This window comes from Macaca nemestrina, chromosome 1 (genome assembly GCF_043159975.1).
Source record: "Macaca nemestrina isolate mMacNem1 chromosome 1, mMacNem.hap1, whole genome shotgun sequence".
Lineage (NCBI taxonomy): Eukaryota > Metazoa > Chordata > Mammalia > Primates > Cercopithecidae > Macaca > Macaca nemestrina.
Genome location: NC_092125.1, coordinates 27314702 through 27341545, shown reverse-complemented (window position 1 = coordinate 27341545; position 26844 = coordinate 27314702). Strand labels below are relative to the sequence as shown.

At 38.6% G+C, this 26844-nt stretch overlaps 2 protein-coding genes across 7 annotated transcripts in view; both read left to right on the top strand.

Annotated features, from left to right (window-relative positions):
* Window positions 1-478: 478 nt before the first annotated feature.
* LOC105493029 (solute carrier family 19 member 2) lies at window positions 479-18665 on the top strand. Its single transcript, XM_011760459.3, has 6 exons — window positions 479-907; window positions 4870-5472; window positions 12354-12576; window positions 13710-13902; window positions 14303-14444; window positions 16598-18665. The coding sequence occupies exons 1-6, from the start codon at window positions 710-712 to the stop codon at window positions 16724-16726; spliced, it is 1488 nt and encodes a 495-aa protein (XP_011758761.1). The 5' UTR covers window positions 479-709; the 3' UTR covers window positions 16727-18665.
* Window positions 18666-21989: 3324 nt separating this feature from the next.
* The window catches only part of LOC105493027 (coiled-coil domain containing 181), a 69180-nt gene continuing 64325 nt past the window's right edge, over window positions 21990-26844 (top strand). For 3 of the 6 annotated variants that reach the window (XM_071075293.1, XM_011760451.3, XM_011760450.3), the window contains exon 1: window positions 21990-22157. In XM_071075293.1, coding sequence (XP_070931394.1) covers window positions 22131-22157 — 27 coding nt within the window. In that variant the 5' untranslated portion in view covers window positions 21990-22130. The remainder of the gene's footprint in view (window positions 22158-26844) is intronic. The other 3 variants (XM_071075266.1, XM_071075252.1, XM_071075273.1) reach the window with 2 other exon arrangements.

Genomic DNA, 26844 nt, shown 5'->3' with positions numbered 1-26844 from the left:
TGAATACAATTTAAAACACGAAAGCTGCTGGAGGAGTGATTTAACCTTCCCCGTTCCCAACGTGAAATCTTTGCCTGTCCTCTGTCACTAAGTCTCTCAGGAGCAGAACCTGAACGGACATTCGAGGGACGGTGAATAAGAATGACAAACGATGGTTGGGGAGAACAGAGCGTTTCTTCCATCTGGGGATTAGGCCCACAGGACGCATTCCCGACAGATGAGCAGAGCCGACCACAGGTGTGACACGAACCCTAGCTGGCCGCCTGACTAGCGTTCGGCCGCAAGCCGCCCCTTTCAGATTGGAGTTCCACATGTCCTCCGCGCCTGAGCCCTGGGACGTCAGAAGCCTGGCTTGCTGCCGCCGCCGCCAGTTCACGTCGTGTGACCCACAACCAATGGCAGAGAAGCCAAGTATTCCTGGCGTCCGCTGTGATTGGTTCCCAGCCTGGAGGCGGTGGCGGAGGGTGGGCCTTAGGACGGGTCTCCCTTAGGCCGGGCGCTCAGACCGCGACCGTGGAGGCGTCCGCGGGTTAAGGCTGGGAGTCCGGTAGCCGGAGGCGGCGGCGAGTCCAGAACGGCCGGGCCTAACAGGGAGAAGGCGTCACTTGCGGTTACAAGTGCCCGCGCTGGGGCAGTGCCTGACCCTCATTCCAGTTGGCGGAGGAGGAGAAGGAAGGGGTCGGGCCGGTCCCCTCCCCTGGCGCCCCGGATGGATGTGCCCGGCCCGGTATCTCGGCGCGCCGCGGCGGCCGCTGTGCTCTTGCGCACCGCTCGGGTCCCTCGTGAGTGCTGGTTCTTGCCCACCGCGCTGCTCTGCGCCTATGGCTTCTTCGCCAGCCTCAGGCCGTCCGAGCCCTTCCTGACCCCGTACCTGCTGGGGCCGGACAAGAACCTGAGCGAGAGAGAGGTACGCGCGGAGGACGCGGGGCGCGCGCAGGAAGGGCGGGCCACCAGCCTGCGGGTGGGCGGCGGAGGAAGAGAGGACTGAGAAAAGCGCTCGAACCATTCTGGGCAGAGATTTCTGATTTTTCCCAGTTGGAGGTCGACTTCGTGCTCTGCGTTGTGTTCATGATTTTCTGTTTTCTTCGGCTATGTAGGGCGAGTCTCCTGCGAAGGTCTCAGAACACGCGTCCAGAGGCCCCGTGCCTTGTGCGTCAGGCCGTATGCTGATAGTGTTGTAATGTGGCTTAGCGTGACTGCCCAGACTGGTCCAGCAGTTCCTGCTGGGGGTGAGGGGGTAATATTTTGACAAAGAAGTGAAAACAGCAAGGTGTACTTTGGACATAGCTTAGTAAATACTCATTGACTGAAAGTAGGCAAGCACTGCTTTTCTGAAAGGATCTTCCCTCTACCTGCTTCACCTGCTTCCTGTCCATCCCTTACTTTGTTTACATTTGGCAGGATGGATGTGCTTATCCAAGTAAGGACAGGACAGAAGTACAGAACGTCTTAATTTGTCTTGATTTTTAGTTGGGTGAGGTTGTGTCCAAGGATATCCTGCCCCTCTCTCCCTTAAGCCCAACCTCCAGGGATAAAGGCAGATGGTATAACATAATTGACTCTTAATTATGGTTTTCCTTGTATTGTGAATTGTTGCTTCCCAGATGTTAGTTTTGCTTCTCAGATACAAGGTGGTGTCTTTGAAGGCTTCTGTGATGTTCAGGATAATTGAGAGCACGTAGTCCATCATCAAGAGTTTTTTGCTGATTGATTTTTCCTAGGTAAGGGCTTACAATTAAAGTACTTCAGAAGTGCATAGTGTATTTTAGAAATGTACTGACCTGTTAAAGTGCATGGTCAAAACCAGCACTTGATTTTTGCAGAAGAAAGACAATATATAAACTGAAAAAGAAATTAAACCCAAAGTACTTCCACAAAACCGAAATAAAGCCGATTCAATGCCCTCTTCCTGGGCCGTTTCTCAGTCTTGTGGATCACTGCATAAGCGACGTAGCAGTTATTCATAACCTATTTGAATTTTAATACTGATTTAAAGCAATAATAAAGTCAAAACAGCCAACTTTTGTGAACAGAATGATTTTACAAGAAAATTACTGCACTGATATGAGAAAGTATGATGCTGGAGACCCAAAACAACCACTGAATTTGAGGTGTAGCCACTGAGGCAGAATTGATACTGCTGTGAACAGCTGACCATTAAAGTTTCATGTGAACTGCCATGTGATCTGCACAGTTTGTGCACCTTTCCTGATAGTGAAACACAGGGAGAGAAACATGTTCCAAGTGTTGATATTTGAAAGCTGATCTGTTTTGTCATGTGCCCTGGGTAGAAGGTTGCTGTGTGATGTGCTACCAAGATCATGTGCTCTGTCCTATCAGAAAGCTTTTCAAGGTGAGTGAAGTATGTTCAGGGGGCACAGAAATAAAGCAGAGTGGCCAGGCGTAGTAACTGTTTGCTGATTGTGTAACAAAAACATAAGCGTACTTCTATTATTGCTAATTAGATGAGGAAAAGGGATTTCGAGAGAAATCTAGAAGTCTGGGGAAGGGGTGTATTCTCAGAGGACCACCAGATCATGGCTGATTCTCCTCTCCTTGTGGCAAGCCCTACGTTTTTTGTATAACTAATAATTGAAATAATAGAATAGCTTATTCATTACTTACTGAGTGCTTGCTTTTTGCAACGGACAGTTAAATAAAAAATATTACATGATTTTTAAGCAAAGCTAATGCTAAGTCATATTCAGCGACATTTGTATTAAAGTTTGTGTTTGCTCCTAGAAGACTGCAGAGGGACAAGTTGGTTTGAACAGAGCTATTGTTAACTAAATTTTAAAACAAAAGGAGAGGAGAAAAAGACAGATTTCTTCTCTCTACTCTCAAAGATTTTTTTTTTAGATTTCAGGAGAAGCATTCACTTTAAAATAGATACCAGTTTATAAGTTTTAAGCAGGCTAAAATTTGACTGTATGTTAATAGTTAAAGGCCAAACTTTCAGTAAAACAGATCTTTATCTGTGGGTAGATATTGCCCCAGATATCCTTGTCAGCTTATCCTCTAGTCTTCAGACTTTGTGAATAAATCAGGTGGAGTAAGTAATTTACATGTTGTGTCTCATTTAATTTTTGCAGCAAACAACTCTCCTTTACTGATAATGGAGGTTAAGGCTAAGGGGAGCTAAAAGAATCTTGTCTACACTCACACAGCAAGTGATGGAACTGAAATTCCTGCTGGGGTCTTTCTGGTTTAAAGCTTATTTTAAAGATCACTTCTACTATATCCCAAGTTTAAAATAGGCATTAAAAAGAAAACAGCAAAAACTTCTATTTTTTTTCTATTTACAAATAAGCAAAAAGAAGGACGTAAAAGTTGCCTATAATCCTGCCATCTGGAGAGAGTTAATTTTCTCAAGATTGTAGGACAGATTGACCATCTTTATTTGTTCCTCTGCCCCAAAAGAAACAAAACTTAGAGTCAGAGAAGCTTAATGAAACACTAGGATAAAGGCTGTCTATCTTGTGTCTAGAAGTAAGAAATGACAGTAATTCAGTTTTCAAAGCGTTTATTGAATCTAGTATCTTCCAAACAGTATGCTGGCTTTTAGACAGGTCATACAGGTGAATGTAGGGGTCTATCCTTAAAAAGCCGATAAGGCAGTTGTTCTCAACTCTGGCTCATTTAAAAATCTGAGAAGTTTTTAGAAAATATCTGTGGCTGGGCATTTTTTTTTTTTTTTTTTTTAAAGAGACAGAGTCTTGCTCTGTCACACAGGCTGGAGTGTAGTGGTGTGATCATAAGTCACTGCAGCCCCAAACTCCTGGGCTCAAGCACTTCTCCCACCTCAGCCTCCTGAGTAGCAGCCATAGGCCTGTGCCACCATGCTTGGCTAACAAATTTTTAAAAGCTTCTTAGGAGATGCAGCCATGGTGAAGAGCTAGTATTATGAATTAATTGGGGAAAGAGATGCATGTAGATCAGTATCAAGAGAGTTTGAGGCTAGGTGAGATGGCTCACATGTCCGTAATCCGAGCACTTTGGGAGGCTGAGGCTGGTGGATTGCTTTGAGCCCAGGAGTTTGAGACCAGCCTGGGTAATGTGGAGAAGCCCTATCTCTACCAAAAGAAAAAAAAAAAAATTAGCTGGATGTGGTAGTACAGGCCTGTAGTCCCAGCTACTGGGGAGGCTGAGGTGGGAGGATCACCTGAGCCTCACCTGAGGCGGAGGTTGCAGTGAACCATGATTCTGCCACTGCACTCCAGCCTAGGTGACAGAGGGAGACCCTGTCTCCAAAAAAAAAAAAGAAAAAAAGAGTTTGAATATTGTAATACAAGTACTATTGGCTTCCGCAAAGTCTTTCTGAATAAGGAAGTCTTTGAAGTAGACCTTGATTAATGGGAAGAATTTATTAGGAAAAAAGATGATGCTATTGGGGATAGGAAAGGATATTTCGGGCTGGGCGTGGTGGCTCACGCCTGTAATCCCAGCGCTTTGGGAGGCTCCTCATTTGAGGTCAGGAGTTTGAGACCAGCCTGGCCAACATGGTGAAACCCCAACTCTACTAAAAATACAAAAATTAGCCGGGTGTGATGGCGGGTGCCTGTAATCTCAGCTATTTGGAAGGCTGAGGCAGGAGAATCACTTGAACCCGGGAGGCGGAGGTTGCAGTGAGCCAAGATTGTACCATTGCACTCCAGCCTGGGTGCAGAGCGAGACTCCATCTCAAACAAAAAAAAGAGAAGAGCTATTTTCAAACAATTATCTGAACTGTTGTTGTCAAGGTTTCTTTGATTGATAAGGATGAGATCTTTGAGTTATTTGTAGGTTGTTTTGTAAGAAGAAATTCCTTTTGAGTATTCCAGGTCCTTTGATCACTAATGGGATTTTTTTTTTTTTTTCTCTTTCTACCAGGTCTTCAATGAAATTTATCCAGTATGGACTTACTCTTACCTGGTGCTACTGTTTCCTGTGTTCCTTGCTACCGACTACCTCCGTTATAAACCTGTTGTTCTACTGCAGGGGCTCAGCCTTATTGTTACATGGTTTATGCTGCTCTATGCCCAGGGACTGTTGGCCATTCAATTTCTAGAATTTTTTTATGGCATAGCCACAGCCACTGAAATTGCCTATTACTCCTATATCTACAGTGTGGTAGACCTGGGCATGTACCAGAAAGTCACAAGTTACTGTCGAAGTGCCACTTTGGTGGGCTTTACAGTGGGCTCTGTCCTAGGGCAAATCCTTGTCTCAGTGGCAGGCTGGTCGCTGTTCAGCCTGAATGTCATCTCTCTTACCTGTGTTTCAGTGGCTTTTGCTGTGGCCTGGTTTTTACCTATGCCACAGAAGAGCCTCTTCTTTCACCACATTCCTTCTACCTGCCAGAGAGTGAATGGTATCAAGGTACAAAATGGTGGCATTGTTACTGACACCCCAGCTTCTAACCACCTTCCTGGCTGGGAGGACATTGAGTCAAAAATCCCTCTAAATATGGAGGAGCCTCCCCTGGAGGAACCGGTAAGCTCAGCCTTAAGTATCTTGTAATTGCTACTATGGGGGCTAGACCAGTGGTGAAAAAACCAGCAGACTCCCTCTTGATAGATCTTGTATTCATTTGGATTCGTGTTTTATCCTGAGTTGATTCGTTGCTTTATTCATTCATTCTATTCATTCAAGCTGTGGTTTATTTATATTAGAGATGACACATTTATTTTTCCCTGGAGTGCATGACCTCCAAAGTCAGATTGATACAGCATTATATTGTTCATGTCAGAGATGTCTTGGATTGCAAGGGCTGAGTCTTCATCTTTTGAGTGTTTGGCACATAAATAAAGCACTCAGAAAATTTTTGCTAAATGGGTAAATGAAATGATTCTAATAAATTATTAAATATCTACTTCTAGTTTCTGAATTGAAGCCCAAATTATTATTATTATTATTTATTTATTTATTTATTTTTGAGATGGAGTCTTGCTCTGTTGCTGAGGCTGGAGAACAGTGGTGCGATCTCGATTCACTGCAACCTCTGCCTCCAGAGTTCAAGCAGTTCTGCCTCAGCCTCTCCCTAGTAGCTGGGATTACAGGCACTTGCCACCATGCCCAGCTAATTTTTCTATTTTAGTAGAGATGGGGTTTCACCATGTTGGCCAGGCTGGTCTCAAACTCCTGACCTCAAGCAGTCCACCCGCCTCAGCCTCCCAAAGTGCTGGGATTACAGGCCTGAGCCACTGCACCCAGCCATGAAGCCCACGGTATTTAAGGGTAAGAAGTTATTTTCCTCTTCTGTGCTAGAAGGTATATCTGTTATTTATTTTTCAAATGACAATTTGCTGAAGTAAAGTAGTAATGAATAATGCAGGCAAAGAGATCACAAGAGGACAGTTTGAGGTGATGATGGAATAAATATTAAAAGTGTGTTATGAAGCTGTCTCTTGGAAGGGAGAAGTATGGCATTAAAATAATTTATCTATCTGTTCTGTCTAGCCAGGAAGATAAATTCCTTTCCCTAGACACCCACCCCCCTTTTTTTTTAATATACAAGTTTTTTTGTTTCTATTAGGTTATAAGCTGTGAGCTGTGAGGAGCAAAGTTAATTCCAGCCACACTGTAGTCTTAGTTTTCCTGGGACATGTTTGGAAATAAGCCTATTAACATTCCAGCTTTGTAGGTGGCCTCAGTCGGACTGAGCTCCATAAGCTTTGTAGGCTGGCTGATAATAAAGAACCATTATGAATAAAGTCTTTCATTCTGTACTGAGAGTTAACTGGATTGTTTCAATGTGGTATCTAATGTCCTCGTTGAAAATTACTCTTTTCTCTGTCCCCATTGTTGAGCTCTCAAATTACTACTTGAAATTTAGGTTATCATCCCAAAGAGCCTGGGTAGACTTCTAGAGCCTGGGCAACCCTCACCATGAAACTCACCTTGATTACCAAGGCACCTGTGAGCAGTTTTTGTCAGAATGACCAAGGATTAAGTGGCAATGAAATGCTGATTTTTTCATAAATTGTTAGGTAATGTTGGAGAGTCAACAGAGGGTTGATGGGAGAGGGAAGGAGGTATAATCATTTCATAGATTTCATGAAGTGGAAAAAAATAAAGACTCTTCTTTATCTGTTTTGAATGTGTTACAGTGGCTTTAGCTAAAATTAACATATATATAATGTGTGTATAAATGTATATTTTAGATATTAACATATTGACCATAGTTCTAAAGATTTTTATAGATAGTGAGTTTCAAACTTTTTTGAATATAATTAAGAAACATAGTGAGAAAACACATTTTACATAGAAAACCTGTACATACATAGGTATGTATATATTTTATATATAACAGAAACAAGTTTTACAACAATACTTTATTCTGATACATTCTTTTACTTTTTAAAAATTCAGTTCACTGTTCTCTAAATCAATTTTATTACCAACTTATGGGTGGTGACCTATAGTTTAAAAAACTCTGTTCTAGATCAACTTGAAATACTTGTTTATAGATACACAGTGTGTCAGTATTTTATATACCGAAGAATTGTAGAATTTTAGAGTTAGAAATTCTAATCACAAGTCAGAAAAATCAGAGAATTTTAAGAAGAGATTAGATTTCATCAAGACTGTCCTTTTAGAGATAAGGATTAGGATCAGAGATTAGCAACTTGCGCAGAATTGCACAAATATACTCTTGGGCATAATTTTAAAGTGTATATGAGATCCAGTTCTCTCTAAACCTTTCTCCATGAAGTCTTTTAACTAGGGTAACAATGTCAGAACCATCATGTCAGTTACACTGTTTTCGAAATTAGGATTCAGGTCAGTTCCCTGATATCCTAGGCTCTGCTACCGATACCATAGCAGATGGGCAGTGCTGCTTGGTATTGGCACTGATTGGCCCTGAAATGCTGCTGTTTTTCTTTGGCAAGCTTGAAGGAAATTCAGAATATGGATATTAGGGAGCACAGAGGTATTTTAAGTTGACAAGACCTATAATTAAACCATAAATTATAATCATGGTAATTATTGAAGAGTAGGTAGATAGATGGTTTTATCTTGATTTTTATAGAAAGAGAAAATGAAGTAGGAGGAGTCTAAGTGATAGCTCACTCTACAAGTTACCTTAGAGTATTTGTGAGTTCTTTTTATTTAAAGAGAGCCTATTGCATTGGGGCAAAGGGTGCTGATCTCACAGAAAGAAGAACCAAAGCTGGTGACTTTCTTTCACAAGCAGAGCTGGATTCATTATGTAGTTGGCTGATAAGTGAACCTGATTTATTTTGAGTTCTTCATCTATTAGAAATGACACAAATTAAACCACTTCTTTAGCATAGGTTCTGACATGTAATTAATACCTAGTAAATGATTCTCTTAATATAGCCATGCTTTTATTTGTAGTTTCATATCTTTTACTACTAGTAAGTGTTCTTTCTGTGTCTCCATGTCTAAGGTCTATAGGAACAATGACAACAGTGAAATTAATGCTTGCACTTTGGTATTAAATAATGTCATTTCTAGCAGCAGGGTGTAGTGAGTTTTGAAGAAAGTGAAGTCCAAACCCTAGTTCTAGTACTGGGGCAAGTTACTTAATTCTGTGAGATTTAGTTTCCTTATGTACATATATATCTTACAGGGTTATTTTGAGTATTTAAAGCTTTCAAATGAGTTTACGTAGTAGGTTTCCAATAAATGGTAATTGCTGTTACTATTATCATTATCATTAGACATGAATAATCTGGAACAGCTTTGTACTTTTATGGTAGATAGTCATGTATTTGTGAGGTTGTAAATAGAGTAATATTTCCTTTTCTCTTTGAATTAATCATGCCCAGTCATCTTCATTATCATCATCATCGCACCTCCCATTTATTTTGACTTGGGTATCAGATACTGTGCTAAGAACTTTAGAGTCAGTATATTATTTGATTCTTATTAAAACTCGATGATGTAGATATTTGCTCATTTTAGAGAAGAGGAAACTAAATTTAGTTAACTGACTTGCTCTAAGGCACATAGGAAGTGGCACTTCAAAAATTTCCAACTCAGGCCGGGCATGGTAGCTCGCACCTGTAATCCCAGCACTTTGGGTGGGCAAGGCAGGCAGATCACTTGAGGTCAGGAGTACGAGACCAGCCTTGCCAAGGTAGTGAAACACCATGTCTGCTAAAAAAAAAAAAAAACAACAAAAACTAACTGGGCATGGTGGCGCATGCCTGTAATCCCAGCTACTTGGGAGGCTGAGGCAGGAGAGTTGCTTTAACCCGGGAGGCGGAGGTTGCAGTGAGCTGAGATGGTGCCACTGCACTCCAGCTTGGGCAACAGAGACTCTGTCTCAAAAAAAAAAGAAAAATTTCCACCCGCATCTGGTTGACTCCAAAAACCACCACTTCAGTAGAGATTTCCATTCCCTGACAGAGGGAAGTAATTGTTAAAGATTTTTAAATGTATAAAACAGTGTCAAAACCTTATATTCAAATGAAATCTGAAACTAGATCCCCATTGTGATAAGTAAAAAATTGAGCCTTTCTGATTGAAACAGGAATGCAGGTCTGATAATTTTACCCACCTTGAGCCTGTTATTCATCCCACATGAAACTCTCAAAGCTCCATGGAACACAGTGAAGCCACTTATTAAATTAGAACTTGCATGATTAACTATGAGCAGCTCAGAGTTTTGATGTAATAGAAATAAACCTTTGTAAATGTAATTTAACAAGAAACATAAAAGGTAACATGTCAAATGCTCTTTTAGAAAGTGCGATTCATATAAGCTTAACATTTGAAGCCTAGAAAACAGCATAGAAGGAAGCCTGCAGATTATAGCAAGAGGTGCCAATTTTATAAACAGGACCTGCCAACTTTTCTTTTTGGCGTGGCCAGATAATAGATTGAGTAGTTATTAACTTCTGTGTGCAGAATTCATTATTACATAATAGATCTAAAGTTCTCAAATGTTTTATGTATGCATTATTTTATGTATGCCATGACTTTTTAAGCTATGCAATAAAAATAACATTAACTGAGCACCTCTATAATAAATACATGCATTATCTAATTTAACTCTGTATAATCTTATGTGGATAGATGTTATTGTTATCATTTTCGTTTTCCAGATGAGAAAACTAAGGGTTTCTTATCAGTTTATGGTAGGTTTCTAATAGAAACTTGTGAATCCTTTTAATAGTTCCATTCTTCCAGGAATATACTTTCTTATAATCCTTCCAGCATCCTTGAAAGTTTTAGATTATCACAGTTGTTTTCCAGGTTATATTGGTTAAGCAACTGAAGCTAAATAGTAAAATTCTGATATAGTTCAATAAAACTGGTGGATCTTGAATAAAGACTTCAGAAAATATGCTTGGTACCATTCACTCACTCTCAGCAAATTCACATTAGATATAATTAACAGTTATCTTGTGATTTGTTTAAATTCACAAGGTTTGCGCTCATATACAGTGCCAAGAAATCAATCTTGTAACAGCAGTATTTTGTACTTTTAGGTGGTTATCATATGCAAATTCATCAATTAGAATTTTCAAGTGTCAGTAATTCTTTCTCTGAGTTATCTTAGTTAACCTCAGTACTCCTCCCTGAATTTTGGAAAAGGGCTGTAGTAATGGTGCTTGAAGGATATCCCCCTCTGGGCTAAACAGCACAAAGAAGGAAGCACCACATTGGGGTTGCTTTGCAACGGCATGAGAAGGTAAAAGAATGATGAAACTCGGATTCTCAGTCCAGTGAGGTTTTCTAGCCTCAGGGAGAAAATGGCCTTTATTTACCTAATGCTGATGGTCACTGTTACTGTATATAAGAGGAGAAAATATCTGTACTAATTTTATAAAAATGATATATATGGTGTGTGTGTATATGTGTGTATATATATACTGTGTGTGTGTGTGTGTATGTATTTTTTTTTTTTTTTTTTTTTGAGACAGAGTCTCTCTCTGTTGCCCAGGCTGGAGTGCAGTGGCATGATCACGGCTCACTGCAGCCTTTATCTAGGTTCAAGTGATCCTCCCACCTCAGTCTCCTGAGTAGCAGGGACTGCATGTGTACACCACCACAGCCAGCTAATTAAATTTTGTGTGTGTGTGTGTGTGTGTGTGTGTATGTGTGTATGGAGACGGGATCTTACTATGTTGCCCAGCTTGATCTTGAACTTCTTGGTTCAAGCAGTTCTCCTGCCACAGCCTCCTGAAGTGTGGAGATTCCAGGCGTGAGCCACTGTGCCTGGCATCTACTTACTTTTTTAAATTAAACATTACAGAAAGCTATATTAAAAAAATTAAAAATCACCTGACCTACCACCACCCAAAGATTAGTGAACTTTTCAAACATCTCTTTTCATATATGCATATGCATGTACACATATGTATACATTTTATAGTAAATGAAATTGTGATCTACATGTAGTCTTGTAACTTGATGTTGTTTTACTCAGTGGTATATCATACTCATCTTTCCATGGCGCTCATTTTGCCTTTACATGTTAGCCACGAAAGTAAAATTTTCCATGTTCTGTTTTTTTGGGGTTTTTTTTGGTAGAGATAGGATCTCACTTTATTGCCCAGGCTGATCTCAAACTCCTGGGCTCAAGCAATTCTGTCTTGACCTCCCAAAGTGCTGAGATTATAGATGTGAGCCACTGCACCCGGCCTTCCCATGTTCTGAGCAAGGCCCAGGGATTACAGTAACATTTGGCAGATTAGTCCTTTTATACAGATGAAATCAGAGATATCTCACAGAGTGTCTGACATCTCATATTCACTTCTTGTGATGGTGCATAGCTCAGTAATGTCTTGCTTCACTCAATTATAAGCCCAGTAACTTGATTTATTACTTTATTATAATACTATTTCTCATTGTTTAAATATTAAGTAATATAAAAAGTTTAAGGAAGAAAATTTAAACCACTAAGAACCCACCACTTAGAAAGAACTGCTAATATTTTGGTCTACTTCTTTACAATATTTCTATCTTAACTGTTGCGTCAATCTGTCAATTACAAGGGTAGGAGGCCTTAACTGAATAGTGATTTATTAGGGTTGCTAGTCTGTTGCTTATTATTATTCTTGTTATGTTGTTTGCCAGTCTATGGGAGATGTAGATTATAGACTCCTATTGGCTGAAGCCTGCAATCTCTTTTCATCATCTTCATTTTGTAAACAATACATCTTTTGCTGGGTTGATTACATACAGCTGTGTTAATGCTATAGTGCATTTAAAGCAAAAATCCTATGAGAACATATTTTTCACCAGAGGGGAGAAATGTAATTGTTAACAAGTTTATGAAGTAAGCAGTTGGTTTTCACAAGGAAAAAAGTCTGTTAGGTAAATAATTGGGCCTGTAAATTGCTTTCTATATAATTGCCTTCATCAGAGTTTGAGCGTTGTTCCCTTTTGCTATGTAGGAACCCAAGCCAGACCGTCTCCTTGTGTTGAAAGTACTATGGAATGATTTCCTGATGTGCTACTCTTCTCGCCCTCTTCTCTGCTGGTCTGTGTGGTGGGCCCTCTCTACCTGTGGCTATTTTCAAGTTGTGAACTACACACAGGGCCTGTGGGAGAAAGTGATGCCTTCTCGCTATGCTGCTATCTATAATGGTGGTGTGGAGGCTGTTTCAACCTTACTGGGTAAGCAATGCAGGATAATAGAGGGTGGTGGTGGGGAAGGGATTCCTCTGGTAGGTAAGCCAGCCGTAATCAGATTTGCTCCCCCCTCCCAAATTTGAAATAGCCTCAAAAAATGATTTACTTATTTTGAGCTCGATTTTATAATTGAGGAAGACAACTTAGAAGTACTCAAGTGGAGCAGGACTATGACTAACAAACTGGAATTTTTAAATAAACTTTGGGGAAACCTAATACAATAATTTTCAAGATTGTTTATCCAAGTTTCCATTATCTCCGTACTTACTGGGTAGTTTTGTCACTTGATGTGAAATTTTGAATAGCAATATACAGTAGTTTATAACAATAGTGTCTAATATTTGTTGAATGTTACTATGTGCTAGGTCCTGTTCTAAGGACATTATATACATTAACTCAATCTTCACAAAATTCCTGAGATAAATTTATCCCCATTTTGCAATGGAAACTTGGGACTGGTAGGTTAATAACTTGCTCAAGGTCATATAGATGGTAAGTAGCAAAGTCAAGATTTGAACTCAGGCAGGATGGCTTCAGAGCCTGTGTATTTGACCATCTTACTCTTTTGTTCATTTGTAATTTGTTGACCTACCTCCTGAGGTTGTTGGATGGTGTTATATGATTTCTGTAAACACTTATTATCTGTCTTGGCACTCAGAAAACACTTCATAGATTTTAGCTATCCTTATCATCGTCACTGTTTTACCAAAAGGCAGAGAAGCCCTTTTGCCATGTTCTAGACCGCTCCTTGGTGTGAAGGGGAGATGACTCATCCTGCCATGATGCCAAATTAGAGGCCGTGGTTCTTTTTGACTCTTGCCTCTGCTTCAGCTGCAGAATTTTTTTTTGCTTAGCAAAGTCCCTGTGTCTTTGTCCTGCATTTTCATCTCATTGCCCCCTCTCCTAATTCAGTCTGTCGTCTCAGTGGCTCCATTTTATTGATTCCATCAAGTTCAGAAATCTCTGTGTGAGTTTCAAGGCCCTCCATATTCTTGAGCTATCCTATTTATAAGGTTGCAGATTTGAAAATTTAATAATCTAAGCTGCGTTTTTAATGTATTTCATAGCATTTGCTTAGCAAAATAACTGGATTTTTTGTTGTTGTTGTTATTTTGTAGGTGCTGTTGCTGTGTTTGCAGTTGGTTATATAAAAATATCCTGGTCAACTTGGGGAGAAATGACGTTATCTCTCTTTTCTCTCCTGATTGCTGCTGCAGTGTATATCATGGACACTGTGGGTAACATTTGGGTGTGCTATGCATCCTATGTTGTCTTCAGAATCATCTACATGTTACTCATCACCATAGCAACGTATGTATTTTGGCTCATAGAAGCCTTAGGAAAAATTGTAATAGGATAAATTTTTTGGTTTCTTTACAAACCAAAATATTAAAGTTTCTAGTTAAATTAGGCAAATGGGAGGAAACATTGTATTTTATGTGCATTATCAGTTTTTCTTCTGAGGAAACATTTAGGCAAGTTTTGTTTATTCCCTTGTCTGTATGTTCCTACTGTTTTCAGATATTTGCATGAGATTTATATCATTTAGTTGCAAAATATTTTCATTTGTTTGGAAAGGCAATTGACAGTGGAAAGGAGGACTCTTCACATTTCAAGTAAAAATGTTTACTTTTATTTAGAATAACTATTATAAGTACTCAGGAAGTAATTCTTATCTATTCACTCTTCTTTTATTTTTAATTTTTTTAAGTTTTCAAATTGCTGCAAACCTCAGCATGGAACGCTATGCCCTAGTATTTGGTGTAAATACCTTCATTGCCCTGGCACTACAGACGCTGCTCACTCTAATTGTGGTAGATGCCAGTGGCCTTGGATTAGAAATTACCACTCAGGTAAGATCTCTCCTTTGGCATCGAAGGTAGTATGTGTGACTTGATCAGGGTGACGGAAGTATATGTATGCTTAATGGAAACAAATTCAAACAATAGGGAACAGATGTAAAGTAAAAGTGTACCCTCCTTCCTTCATTCAACACCTTCTCCCCTATCCTTAGTTCCTCTCTCCCTGGAGGGTGTTGGGATTGTCGTCTTTTTTATGAGGTCTTAGAACACTCCTGAGTGTAACTCATCAGCCCAGTGGGTCTGTTTCAGCTGAGAGGTAATACTGATTCCTTACAGGCCAAGACCTCCTGCTTCCTCATCCATTATTTCCCTCTATACTTAAATCTATGCTTGGAATACTGTGTCCCATGTTTGAGATTCCCTGTTTCATCTCACAGCTCTTTAAGTCTCCTCCCTTTATTTAAAACACCCCTTACCCAAATACCAAGGTAGTGCCTTGCTGTTGATGAACAGCATTATGATTTGTAACACATGACCTATTGAGAAACTTGCACCAACACCCAAAAACAATGTGAATACTTTTTACATTCAGGAATTGTATAGTTGTATATGCCTTCATGCATTGTGAGTTTTAAGTACATATTGTTTTGTACTTTGGCAAAATGGGCAACTGAATGAATCAAGAAGTACTTACTCCCACCCCGATCCCAACCCAAATGATTTCTTCCCAACATATTAGCTGTAATTAACTTTGTTTTTACTAAAGCAATCTAAGAGAGAAATAGTAATAATAGACAATGTGCATTGAGTGCCTTCTGTGTGTCAAATGCTTTGTATAGGATTTGCAGGGTTGCTGTATTAGACATGAAGAAGATGAGTTTGAGAGATGTTAAGTCACTTGTCCAATACTATCAATAATAGTGTTCCAGAGCTCGGCGTTAAACCAACATCTAACCCCAAAACTTATTTCAGGATGGAAAGTAGGAGAGAAACTTAAGTGCCTGCCATCCTCCCTGTATAAGGGAGAGTTCCCAGGACGATTACAGTTGAGGGAAACATGGCTCTCATTGGAAGTGGAAATTTGTCAGCAGATTCTTATAGAAATGGTAGATTTAAACATGTGGAATAATAGGATTTTGTGGGTGGTGCTGAAACCCATTTAACTGCCATGATTGATTAATGGCTTCCTGCAGAAGTATAGCCAACATCGAAAGAAATTGGCTCAGTGATTTAAGGCCATACTCTCATTGTACCTTTGAACCAGTTCGTAAGTATTTAGTATGTTATTATAAGAAGATGATGATGATGATGATGTTAATAAACCATATAGTCACATTAAAATTTGGCTTAGGGCATCATCCTCCGCAAACTAACACAGGAAACAGAAAACCAAACACTACATGTTCTCTCTCATAAGTCGGTGTTGAACAATGAGAACACATGGACATAGGGAGGGGAACAACAGACATCGGGACCTGTCGGAGGGTAGGGGGCAAGGAGAGGGAGAGCATTAGGACAAATACCTAATGTATGTGGGGCTTAAAACCTAGATGATGGGTTGATAGGTGCAGCAAACCAGCATGACACACGTATACCTATATAACAAATTTGCATGTTCTGCACATGCACCCCAGAACTTAAAAAAAAAAAAAATTGTCTTAGGGAAGAATTTTTATATTAAGTAATCCTATAATGGAATCTAGTTGACCTTCTACTGCCCTCTTCTGGGGAAAAATAGAGTTCTTGATCTTCAGAATTTGGCCTGTTTGTACCCACCTATCAGCTTGAAGGTAGAGACCAGGACTGAATTATAACAATAACAGCAACAACAATAGAAATAATACTAACAGCATTAGCATTGTGCTAATGAGCATTTGTGATCTCACTGATTCGTCCCAACAATGCTGTAAAGTGACAACTATTATGAATTCCATTTTGTAAGTGAAGAAGTCAGGGCTCAGAGATGAAGTATCTCAATCAAGTTCACGCAGCTTGTAAGGGATGAAGTCAGGATTCACACTTAGGCAGTCAGGCTTTATTTAGTACCACCATGCTGGTGATGCTGCTTTGTAACTTTAGGGTCTGGCACATGGTGTAAGTATGCAATATTTTTTTAGGCTTTATGGACAAATTCTGAATATACTTTATTATAGAGTAATCATCTTGTAATCAATAATTCAATAAACTATTTTTCCCCCTTCTAGTTTTTGATCTATGCCGGTTATTTTGCACTCATCGCTGTGGTTTTCCTGGCCAGTGGTGCAGTCAGTATTATGAAGAAATGTAGAAAGCTGGAAGATCCAGAATCAAGTTCTCAAGTAACCACTTCATAATACACTGCTGAAGGGCTTCTTCTTATAGCAAGAACTCCGCACAGCAACTGCCTGGATGTATTTGATTTTTTAAAGTGTAGACATATATTTATGAATATGCATTTCTTGGCTTCAAAGCAGCCACTTGACTAATACCTTGTATTCCGGGAATAACATGATACTATTCAGAGGAGCCAGAAGTAAAGTTTATTTCATGGATTATTTATAGAGCTAATTTAAGGATGACTTCTGATTCAAAAGTGAACTTGATTTTAAAAACCAGTCAAGAGCAATCAAGCAGCACATGGTGTTGTATACTTTATTAGCAAGTGAGTTTGGTGTTTTATAGGTCGCATATGTCTGTATCTACTTAGCCAGGTGCTTGGCCTGGTGGGAGCATGGCTTCACAGAGGCCACAAAATGTTACAAGTCATGATGGATGGAAATATGTTCTAACAGCATCTGCCTCTATTCAATTTAATTCTTATTTCTGTGTTACTCATGTGCATTGGTCTTTCTACATAGTTATTTTATCACTGGCAATATTTGTTCTGATTTAGTGTTCTGTATTTTAAGGTGTATGTATCATTTCTAATTTTAAGTTATTTTTAAAAAATTCATCGTATGAATGTTCTTGGTTCCCATCGTGACAATTATGTATTTGTGTAAAATTTGTTTAGAAGTACATTTTTGCATTATTCATATGCTTCCCAGAGAAGCTCATTTACTTAGAAAATAAGGCAAGTTTTGAAGCCTGCCTAAATGAAGAGATTTAAGAAAGCTTAAGGTAGGTTTGCTTGTCTTTAAATCTTCAATATGAAGGACTATTAATTCCAAGATTAAAAGTTCATATATGGGCTACAGATATAACTAGCCCATTTGTATTTGCATTCCCTTTTATTTCCAAAGTAAAATGAGAAATCTTTTTTGAATAATTTCATCCCTATATATAGTTTTTATATTAATTTGTTTTTCTTATCCAAATAAAGATGTCAATAGGAATTGCATTAGTCCAAGGCCTTTTTCATAAACTGAGCCTCTTTTAAATTATTTCAATTTCAATGGGACAGGAACTAGGATAGATGTGATTCCTGCATTTTTTTTTACCTTAAATCTGTCTTTGTTTCTAAAGGTAGATCATCTTGAATATTTGCTTAAAATTGCTAGTGATTTCATTACCAAGTTACTTGAAAAAAATGTTTTGTATGCATTTAATTCTGAAATCAGTCTACGAAGGGGCTGCTAGTATATGTCAGACATGAAAACTATTTTAAAGCTGACTTTGTTGCCTTATCTTGAAAAGAATCTAGATAGGTGCTTTTAACTGGGATATTAACTTTTTTTAGAATGACACAGCTGAACAGTGTTAATAATAGTGTGTCAAGATTGCAAAATTGACGTACTTATTTGGTTTAAGCAGGAATCCTAGAAGCAGATGGATGAGGATAAGAATAGGTCATTTTCTATTCACTGTCCTTTACAATTAAGGGAAAGGAAAAGAACACTAGCTAAGGAAGGGAAAGGGAAGTGGTATCGTAAAAGTAGCAACCTCCATTTTATATTTTGTTTTTTGTTTTTGCTTTGTTTTGTTTGTGCTAATTTGGGAATTGTGTACTCCAAAACAAGTAGAAAAGTGCTGTTTGAGGGATTTTATTAAATCTTTTTTTAATGGCATGTGGTACAAATTGTTCACGTTACCAAAGCAATATTTCCCTGGAATTTAATTCCAAGTTTGTGGCATACAACCTGAGCCTTTTCGTATATGAGACAAGAATATGTTCACATCTTGGTATGTGGCCATATTTGTAGAATGCTGAACCCAGTGTGCAAGTTGTACTGTATGCAGTTTTGCAAATAACTGAAAATAATTTGTTGTACTTTTTATTCAATTCTGTATAGATTATAAAATTATTTTTATTAAATAAATATTTTACAGTGTATTTTCTCTTTTTAATCAAAATTATTTTAAATTTATCTTCTATTTCAGTAGGAGCTTTAGATTATATCTTTAAATATTTTAATAATTTATCCTAGGACAAATTTCATATTAAGTCTTCCCCTTGTCTAACTTGCCTAGTTAACCTTTTGTTATCTTGTTAATTATTCCATTCCTTTGTGATTTTTACCTTTGACTCTTCCGCCTTATTTCAGATGTTTTCCCCCTTTTCTTTTGGCACCACATTGCACTGTTTATTTTTTTGGTCTTCATGTTGGCACCGCTCTTACCTCTTTTTAAAGCATTCTTCCTTAAAAAAAAAAAAAAAAAGACACTCTCTTTGATGTTAACTGAATTCTTAAAATAAAGGAAATGAAAGCAAGAGCAGAAAGTACCACCTTGTTCTGAAACTTTATAGCCTCTTTGTTCCACCTCAGATTATTCTAATACCCAGGGAGGAATCTTCTTGCCATGAGTTGAGAATCATTTGTCCATTATATCCCAGAAACCAAATCAGTATTTTCTTACAGTATCCAAATGAGTACCATTTTTTAATATACCATTTCAAAACCTACTAAAGGCATTGATTTCACTGCTTATCACCAAAGTCCTGGAAAATTTTCATGCAAAATTTTTTCTAAATATAGTTTTATAGCCCTATAGTTTCATTGCCTGTGTCTTACTACCTTTCAGATTGGAAGCCTTCAGAGCAAGGACCATGTCTTATTTTGTCTTTTGTTGCAAAACAGATTCTTGTGTCGTGTGAACATTGAATTATATAAATGGTATGTGATGGACTCATCATAGCCACCTGCCAATACAGTAGTTAAATGCTCATCTTTTTAAATTTTTATTTTAAAGAGTCAGAGTTCCCAGGCTGGAGTGCAGTGGCGCAGCCACAGTTCACTGCAGCCCTGAACTCCTGGGCTCAAGCAGTCTTCCTGCCTCAGCCTCCCAAGTAGCTGGAAATCCCAGGCAGGTACCAACACACCCAGTGAATTGTTATTTTGTAGAGATGGGGGTCTCACTATGTTGCCCAGGCTGGTCTTGAACTCCTGACCTCAAGTGATCCTCCCACCTTCGCCTCCCAAATTATTGGGATTACAGGCATGAGCCACCTTGCCCAGCCTTATTCTTACTGTATTTTTAAATGCAGCCTACAAAATTGGAGTTGTCATTTTTAAAAAGCACATCAAACTGAGCACTGTGACTCATCCCGGTAATCCCAGCACTTTGGGAGGCCAAAGCAGGTGGGTCACCTGAGACCAGGAGCTGGAGACCAGCCTGGCCAACAAGGCGAAACCCTGTCTCTAGAAAAAATGCAATAATTAACCCAGCTACTGGGAGACTGAGGTCGCAGTGTGTTGATATCACACCACTGCACTCCTGCGTGGGATAGAGAGACAGTCTCAAAAAACAAAAACAAAATACAAAAAAAAAAAATCAGTGTAAAATATTAAGATTAAAATGCCTGCTGATCTCTAGTCCACTGGATGCCTTATTCAAGGTACTGTTGTACTTAAATGATAGAAATGGTATATCTGTTTTATCTATTATGTCGTATTCCCCATAATTAATACCTTATCTTTAACATACTTTAAGGAAGGGCATTTATTAACGCCAAACCGGAGGATGAAGGAAATCCTCAGTGAATATCAGGTATTGGGAAGGGCGTTGGCTGCTGTCTGTGATGTTTTAAACGTCATCAGTAAACAGTACCACTACAAACCACCCACTGAAATAGTTTGTTATCCAATTGTCTTCCTTTAAAATAAGAGGGGGTAACAACCCTTTGATTCTTGAAAAGCACCTTGTAGGAATACTAATTTCTCTACTTTTTTCAGTAAGTAAGACAGAAGGGAGTTCAAAATGTTAGGTTTGCCGCTCAAAGCTGTGATACATTAGCAAAGTCAGTCTATTGAGCCTCAGTTTTCTCATCTGTAAATGGTACGATACCTCACAGAATTGTGAAGTGAGCAAATATAAGTGAAAGCACCTGTCACATTGCAGGCACTGAGTAGGGGTTTAAGAAATGAGTTTCCTTCCCCTTGCTCTCCATTTACAATTAATTTGTAGCTACCAATTTCAACATCGCACTCTCAAACTTTTCTTTGAATGTTTCAATCAAAATGAAAATGACCAGAAGCTTTCTAAATCCTCCCCTTATTTTTAGTTCATATTTTGGAAAGCACTTGTGGGGATACAGAGATGAAAAAGTCGTGGTTCTTTCCCTCAAGGACCCTAAAATGTATAATTGGAAAAGATGAGTAGAAAGGATAACAGGTACACAACTGCAATACAAGATATGTCAGGTATCGTAACAAAAGGCTTAGGTCTGGAAGAGAGAATGAGGACACTGGGAAAATCAGGAGCGGCTTCCTGAAGAAGATGGCATTTAAGTTGGCCATGCAGGATGGGTAGGATTTTAACAGAAATGTGGAAAGGGGAACTGTGTAGTGGAGACAGGGCCACAAGTGAAGATATGAATGCCAGAAAGTGCAGGAGATGGGTACAGTCAGCAAGGAATATGTGTAGAATAGTAGTCTGGGAAGACAGCGTGAGTCATTTTACAATAATTATTAATTGGAGATGGGAATGGGAAGTCATGACTAAGCTTATTTTTAAGAAATTTAATCTGGCAGAGGTGAATATGATGAATTGTATGGGAAGATACTACCCAAAATTGCTAACTGAATTGCCATTGCAATTGGCTGGATGTAGGTAAGGAAGCCCTTTTATGACTTAAGGCAGTGGAAATAACGAAAACACGACTGATTTGAGGTTGCTAAATTAACATTCTACAATGTGTGTTTACGTTTCAAAAAGTAGCTTAGAAAGTTTAAATAACCTGAAGATTACACAGCTATGAAGCGGATAAACCGGGATTCTGATTCCCACCCTACCCGGCAAATTAATGGTCACTTTGGCCCCCGTTCCACTGTCAAGTTTGTAAGATATTAACCGCAGTGGGGAAGGGTTGGGGGAGCAGGCCTTCCTCAGAAAGCAGAGCTCAGAAAAGAATGCCAGGCAGGGCAAGAGCAGCCGTCAGATGGGTGTGCTGAGTATGTCCCACAATGGGTGGGTAAGTGGCAAAGGAGTGAGGTGTCTTGGGGTCCAATTTGTGCGCGTGGAGTGAGACAGAAAACCCGGAGTCCAATTTCCCGGCCAACGAGTCCCTCCTTCTGGGCTGGCGAAGCAGGTTGCCAGGCCTGCGGCAAGCCAGGCTTACCTACCCCTTCTCCGCGCGCCCCTATCTGCGCCTGCGCGTTACCGGCTGGCGGGCCGCCGGCGCTCTCGCCCCTAGGTGATTCTGCGGCTCACTCGCCTTGGATGGTGTTTCCATCCGGGTGTTTCCCGGGAAGAGGCTCTCAAGACTAGCCATGCAGGAGGAGGAGTCGAACTCTGGATAGCCTGTTTATAAAGGCCTAACTGTGCTGATGTTGACCGTTTTCTGAAACTCCTCCTCCAAAACCCACGCCAAACCGCAGGATGAAGGAAATCCTCAGTGAATATCAGGTATTGGGGAAGGGCGTTGGCTGCTGTCTGTGACGTTTTAAACGTCTTCAGTAAACGGCACTGACCTCTAAAATCACCCACGGAAATAGTTTGTTATCGAATTGTCTTCCTTTAAAATAAGTGAATAAAAGGCGGTAACAACCCTTTCCAAAGGAAAACCTTACCCTCCAGAAAAGTCTTTCAGAGGAATCACAGGCCCAAGTGCTGTCCCAAACGCTGAAATATTAACAAAAAATTTGCTCATCTGTTTGATACAGTTCTATCTGCTCCTGCCTTCCCCCGCCTCTTCCTTTTTTTTTTTTCCCCTCTAATTTCAAACTGTGTAACTTGACCATTATTCCCCAAAGGATGCCAAAAACCATGGAAGACTTCTGATGTTCTGGGAGGGTTGACAAAGATGGACCTTAAATTCTAGGTCAGTACTAATCTCTAGGATCGAGCACTTGGAGAAAACAGCTGCCTGGAAATTCTTGCTTGTGTCTTACGCTTGACTAAGTAAAAGGCTATGATCCCAGAGAATAGCCATAGTGGGAAATTATCCAAGTAACCAACAATAGGCCTGAAGGTCTGTTTTTATCTCCAACCCTTGTAATTAACTCCCAGTTACAGTTTTTTCTTTTTTATTCTGTGCTCCTTACCCTGCTATTTTCTCTGCATTTTGGGCTTCTTTCCTTAGGTATAAATGCCATACCTAAATATGCTTACCCATAAGTCATGTCTCTATATACATTTTAATAACAAGACATGGTTATGTCTAATGATGACAGGATTCCAGCATTGAGCCAGGGATTCTGGACCGGGGCTAAGGTGCTCCCAGATGGGTAGAAATCCCTAGCTTCTATCAGAAGCAATATGTTAAAAGTCGTCTCGAGATATCATTTCCTTTTAAGCCTCTGCATTGGTAGAGTTATCCACAGTGTGGAATAGGAAAGCATAGAGAAGGGGACACCTTAATTTTGAATAACTAGCCTCTTAGGAACTGACCTAAAATCCTATTTCATAACGCAAATAAAATTTTGCTAATTGATTTTGTGTTTGGCAAATATTCTGGTTCCATGATTACTTTATTATTTCATAGTTTTAAAAGCATTATGTGTTTATGGTAGGACATTTAGAGAAATAAAAAAGCAAAATGAATAATTATTGCCCTTTTTATTTTATTTTTTACTCACTGCTATGCAAATGAGGATGAATAATTATTTTAATATTTGCCAACTCCAATCCCATACGCATGATTTTTATCCTCTTACAACCCCCAAAAGACCACAGTAGAATATAAGAAGTTAATAGGACATTTGGTGGACTATTACTCTCAGATCAAATAAATATGTAAAATATTTACTATTAGAAATTAATTATTAAAAATTGAAGACTATTAAAAAAATCACCAAAGACATAAATAAGCAACCACAAGTAAGAGTCAGCAGAACAACAAACAGATTAAGAGTCTAATGATTTCAGATATTGGAATTATAAGAGATTTACAGTATAAAACAAATCTGTATAAAATTTAGATATAAAAGATGAAATCACAGAAATGAGCAAGTACCAAGAGAGTAACAATATGACAAGACTGACTTGAAAAAGAACCTAAAGAGATATTTTAGAATTTAAAAATAGAAATGTTGGGAAGCTTCCAAATTGGTGAACACATCTCTGTGCCAGTAGAATCCTACCCCAACTCCATGGGGACAGAAGCTCCTGCACTCAGGACCCTTCTAGATTTCCCCCTGTGTGCCTTTTTATCAAATTGTTCATTTATAGCTTTCATAAGAAACTAGTAAACATTTAAAAAATAGAAATGTTGAAGTTAAAATTCCATGGATAAGATCTCATAAATTGCTGGTGGGAATGTAAATGGGTACAATCCCTTTGAATAATATTTTGGCATTATCCTTTCAAGTCAAATATATGCATTTCCTATGACCCAGCAATTCACCTCCTACTTATATATATAGGTTGGTGCAAAAGTAATTGTGATTTTGGCCATTACTTTTAAATGGCAAAAAAACCCCACAAAAAAACAAAACAAAACAATTACTTTTGCCCCAACCTTTGGTTGGAGCAGCACTTTTCAATATGGTAGTCACTAGACAATTGTGACTAGTGAGTACTTAAAATATGACTATGCAGGAATGGAAATGAATAAACCAGAACTACAAGCAAGAATTTTAGTCAGTCTTAAATAAAACACAAGGACACAAAAGAGCTAAGACACAAAAGAATCTATCAATACAATTTGTTCAAACTATTGTTTAAATTTTTATATATAGGTGGCAAAATTTAAAACAATTATCATAAAAGTCTAGCAAATGTTTATTTCTAGAAAGATGAAGAAAGGTATACTTAAGAAGGAGCACACAGATTTCTATGGTACTTGTGTTGTTGACTTGGAATATGGTACATGTATATTTGCTATATAATTATATATTTATGTTCTTTTTTGTATATTTATTAAATTTAACACTAAAACACTTTAAAAAGCTCAATGGCTAGGTTAAACAGCAGATTAAATACAGTTAAAGATAAAATTATTGAAGTGGAAAGAAAAACTGAAGAAACTGCCTAGTACAGTAATTCCTCAGTGTCATGGATAGGTTCTTAGAAACTGCATCTTTAAGTGAAATGATGTACTATATGCTACAGGTACTTTTGTTTATATCAATTAGCCAATGGTAAAATTGGTTTAATTATACAGTACATCATTTTTCTTAAAGTTGCAGTTTCCAAGAACCTGTTAATGATGTTAAATGAGGACTTACTGCATGCAGCAATGAGATAGGAGATTAAAAAATATAAGAAGAGGTTAAGATATATGGTGAACAGAATGAGAAGATCTTATAGCCTCAGAAGGAATGAATAGATAGAATGGAAGAGAAGCAATATTCTACTTTAAGAATGAGAATTTAGCAAAACTGATGAAAAGCTTGAATCCACAGATACAGGAATCACCGTGTATCCCAAGCAGGATATCTAAAAACTACTAGACACATAATAGTTAAATTACAATTAACTTAGGACAAGGAGAAGATCATAAAAGCAGCCAGAGAGAAAAGACATCATGTACAAAAGAATCAGTTAGCTAACAGCCATTTCTCAAGAGCAACAGTGGAAGCTAGAAGGCAACAGTAATGAAATTACTGAAGGAAAATAACTTCCTACCTAAAATTGTGTACCCAGAAGAGTGATCTGTTAAAAACTGGAATAACAACATTCACAGATTTAAAAAATGGAAAAAGTCCATGCCAGCAATGGATTAGATTATCTCAGGAGGAAGGTACAAGACCCTAATAGGAAGGTCTCACATACAAGAAGTGAGGATGATTAAAAAGGATAGGTATTTAGATAAATCTAAGTGTGTGAGTCCAGTTTCTTTTGTTTATAACAGAATACCTAAAACTGGGTAATTTATAAAGAAAAGGGATTTATTTCTTACCATTCTGGAGGCTGGGAAGTCCAAGGTTGAGGGGCTGCATGTGGTGAAAGCCTTCTTTCCAGTGGGGACTCTACAGAGTTCAGAGTTCAGAGTTCCAAGGCAGTACAGGGTATCACATGGCAAGAGGACTAAGCATGATAATGTGCTAGCTTAGATCTCTCTTTTATTATAAAGCCACCATATCCCCTCCCATGATAGCTCATTAATCTGTTAATGGATACATTTTTTTTCATGAGTGCAGGCCCCATCTCTCAATACTGCCACATTGAGGATTAAGTTTCAACATGGGTTTTGGAGAGACCATTGAAACCACAGCACTAAACAGTCATTAGCTTTATTAATAATGATTATCTATTTTGTGGTTTATATTTTAAAATACTATACATGAAGAATATATAAATTGGGCTTATCTGAGGTACTTAGATACAGCAACCATGCAACCTGACTTTGTGAAAGGTCACACAGTGCATCTGTGCTCCCCACCACAAACCACTGCCAGGAAACTCATGATGATGATCACTTCAGCTAAGGGAGAGTTAAGGAGGAGCTCTTGAATACTTTGGCAAGGTTCCTAACCACTTCCTACAAAAATTGAAACTAAGCCAGAAAGGGAGGAAGAAAGGATCAATCTTCAGCCAAAAAATTGCAAAGGAAAATGGGGAGCAAAAGGCAAATAGGCTGAAATGGCCATCTAAGAAACTAAAGCCAACTTTCCTGCAGAAAGTAGAGAAACTAAAACTGAGGAGGGTCTAGTCTCTAATTAAGGAGAGAAAAAAAATGAAATCTGATTAATATAGTTACCAAGTCTTATGGGTCCTGTATCTTCTTTATTATAATCTGGATAAATATTTTTATTACCTATGTTGTAAAAAAAAGATTTTAAAAATAGTTCTAAAAACACATATTTTAGAAGAAAGTTGTGTGTGTGCACATGCAAGTGTGCGTGTGTGCGCGTGCACACCTGCTGTATGTACTTTCTTTAAAAAAAGAAATGATGTGCTTGTAATTTTTCTGTACAATCTAAAATGTGAAGATGTCAATATAAGAGAGGATTTGACTGTCTTGGGTGTTAACTGTATTGGCTGCTAGGGAGGGCAGTTTTTGTATCTTACGAATTTAACAAAATGGCCATTAGGAGTCACAATTATCCACTAATGTATCTTAATATTTTAAATTACTTAATGCTTATCTCCATGTTCTTGCTTTAAAAAAATAGAATTGCTCCTAAAGAAAACTGCTGTCTAATTTTGG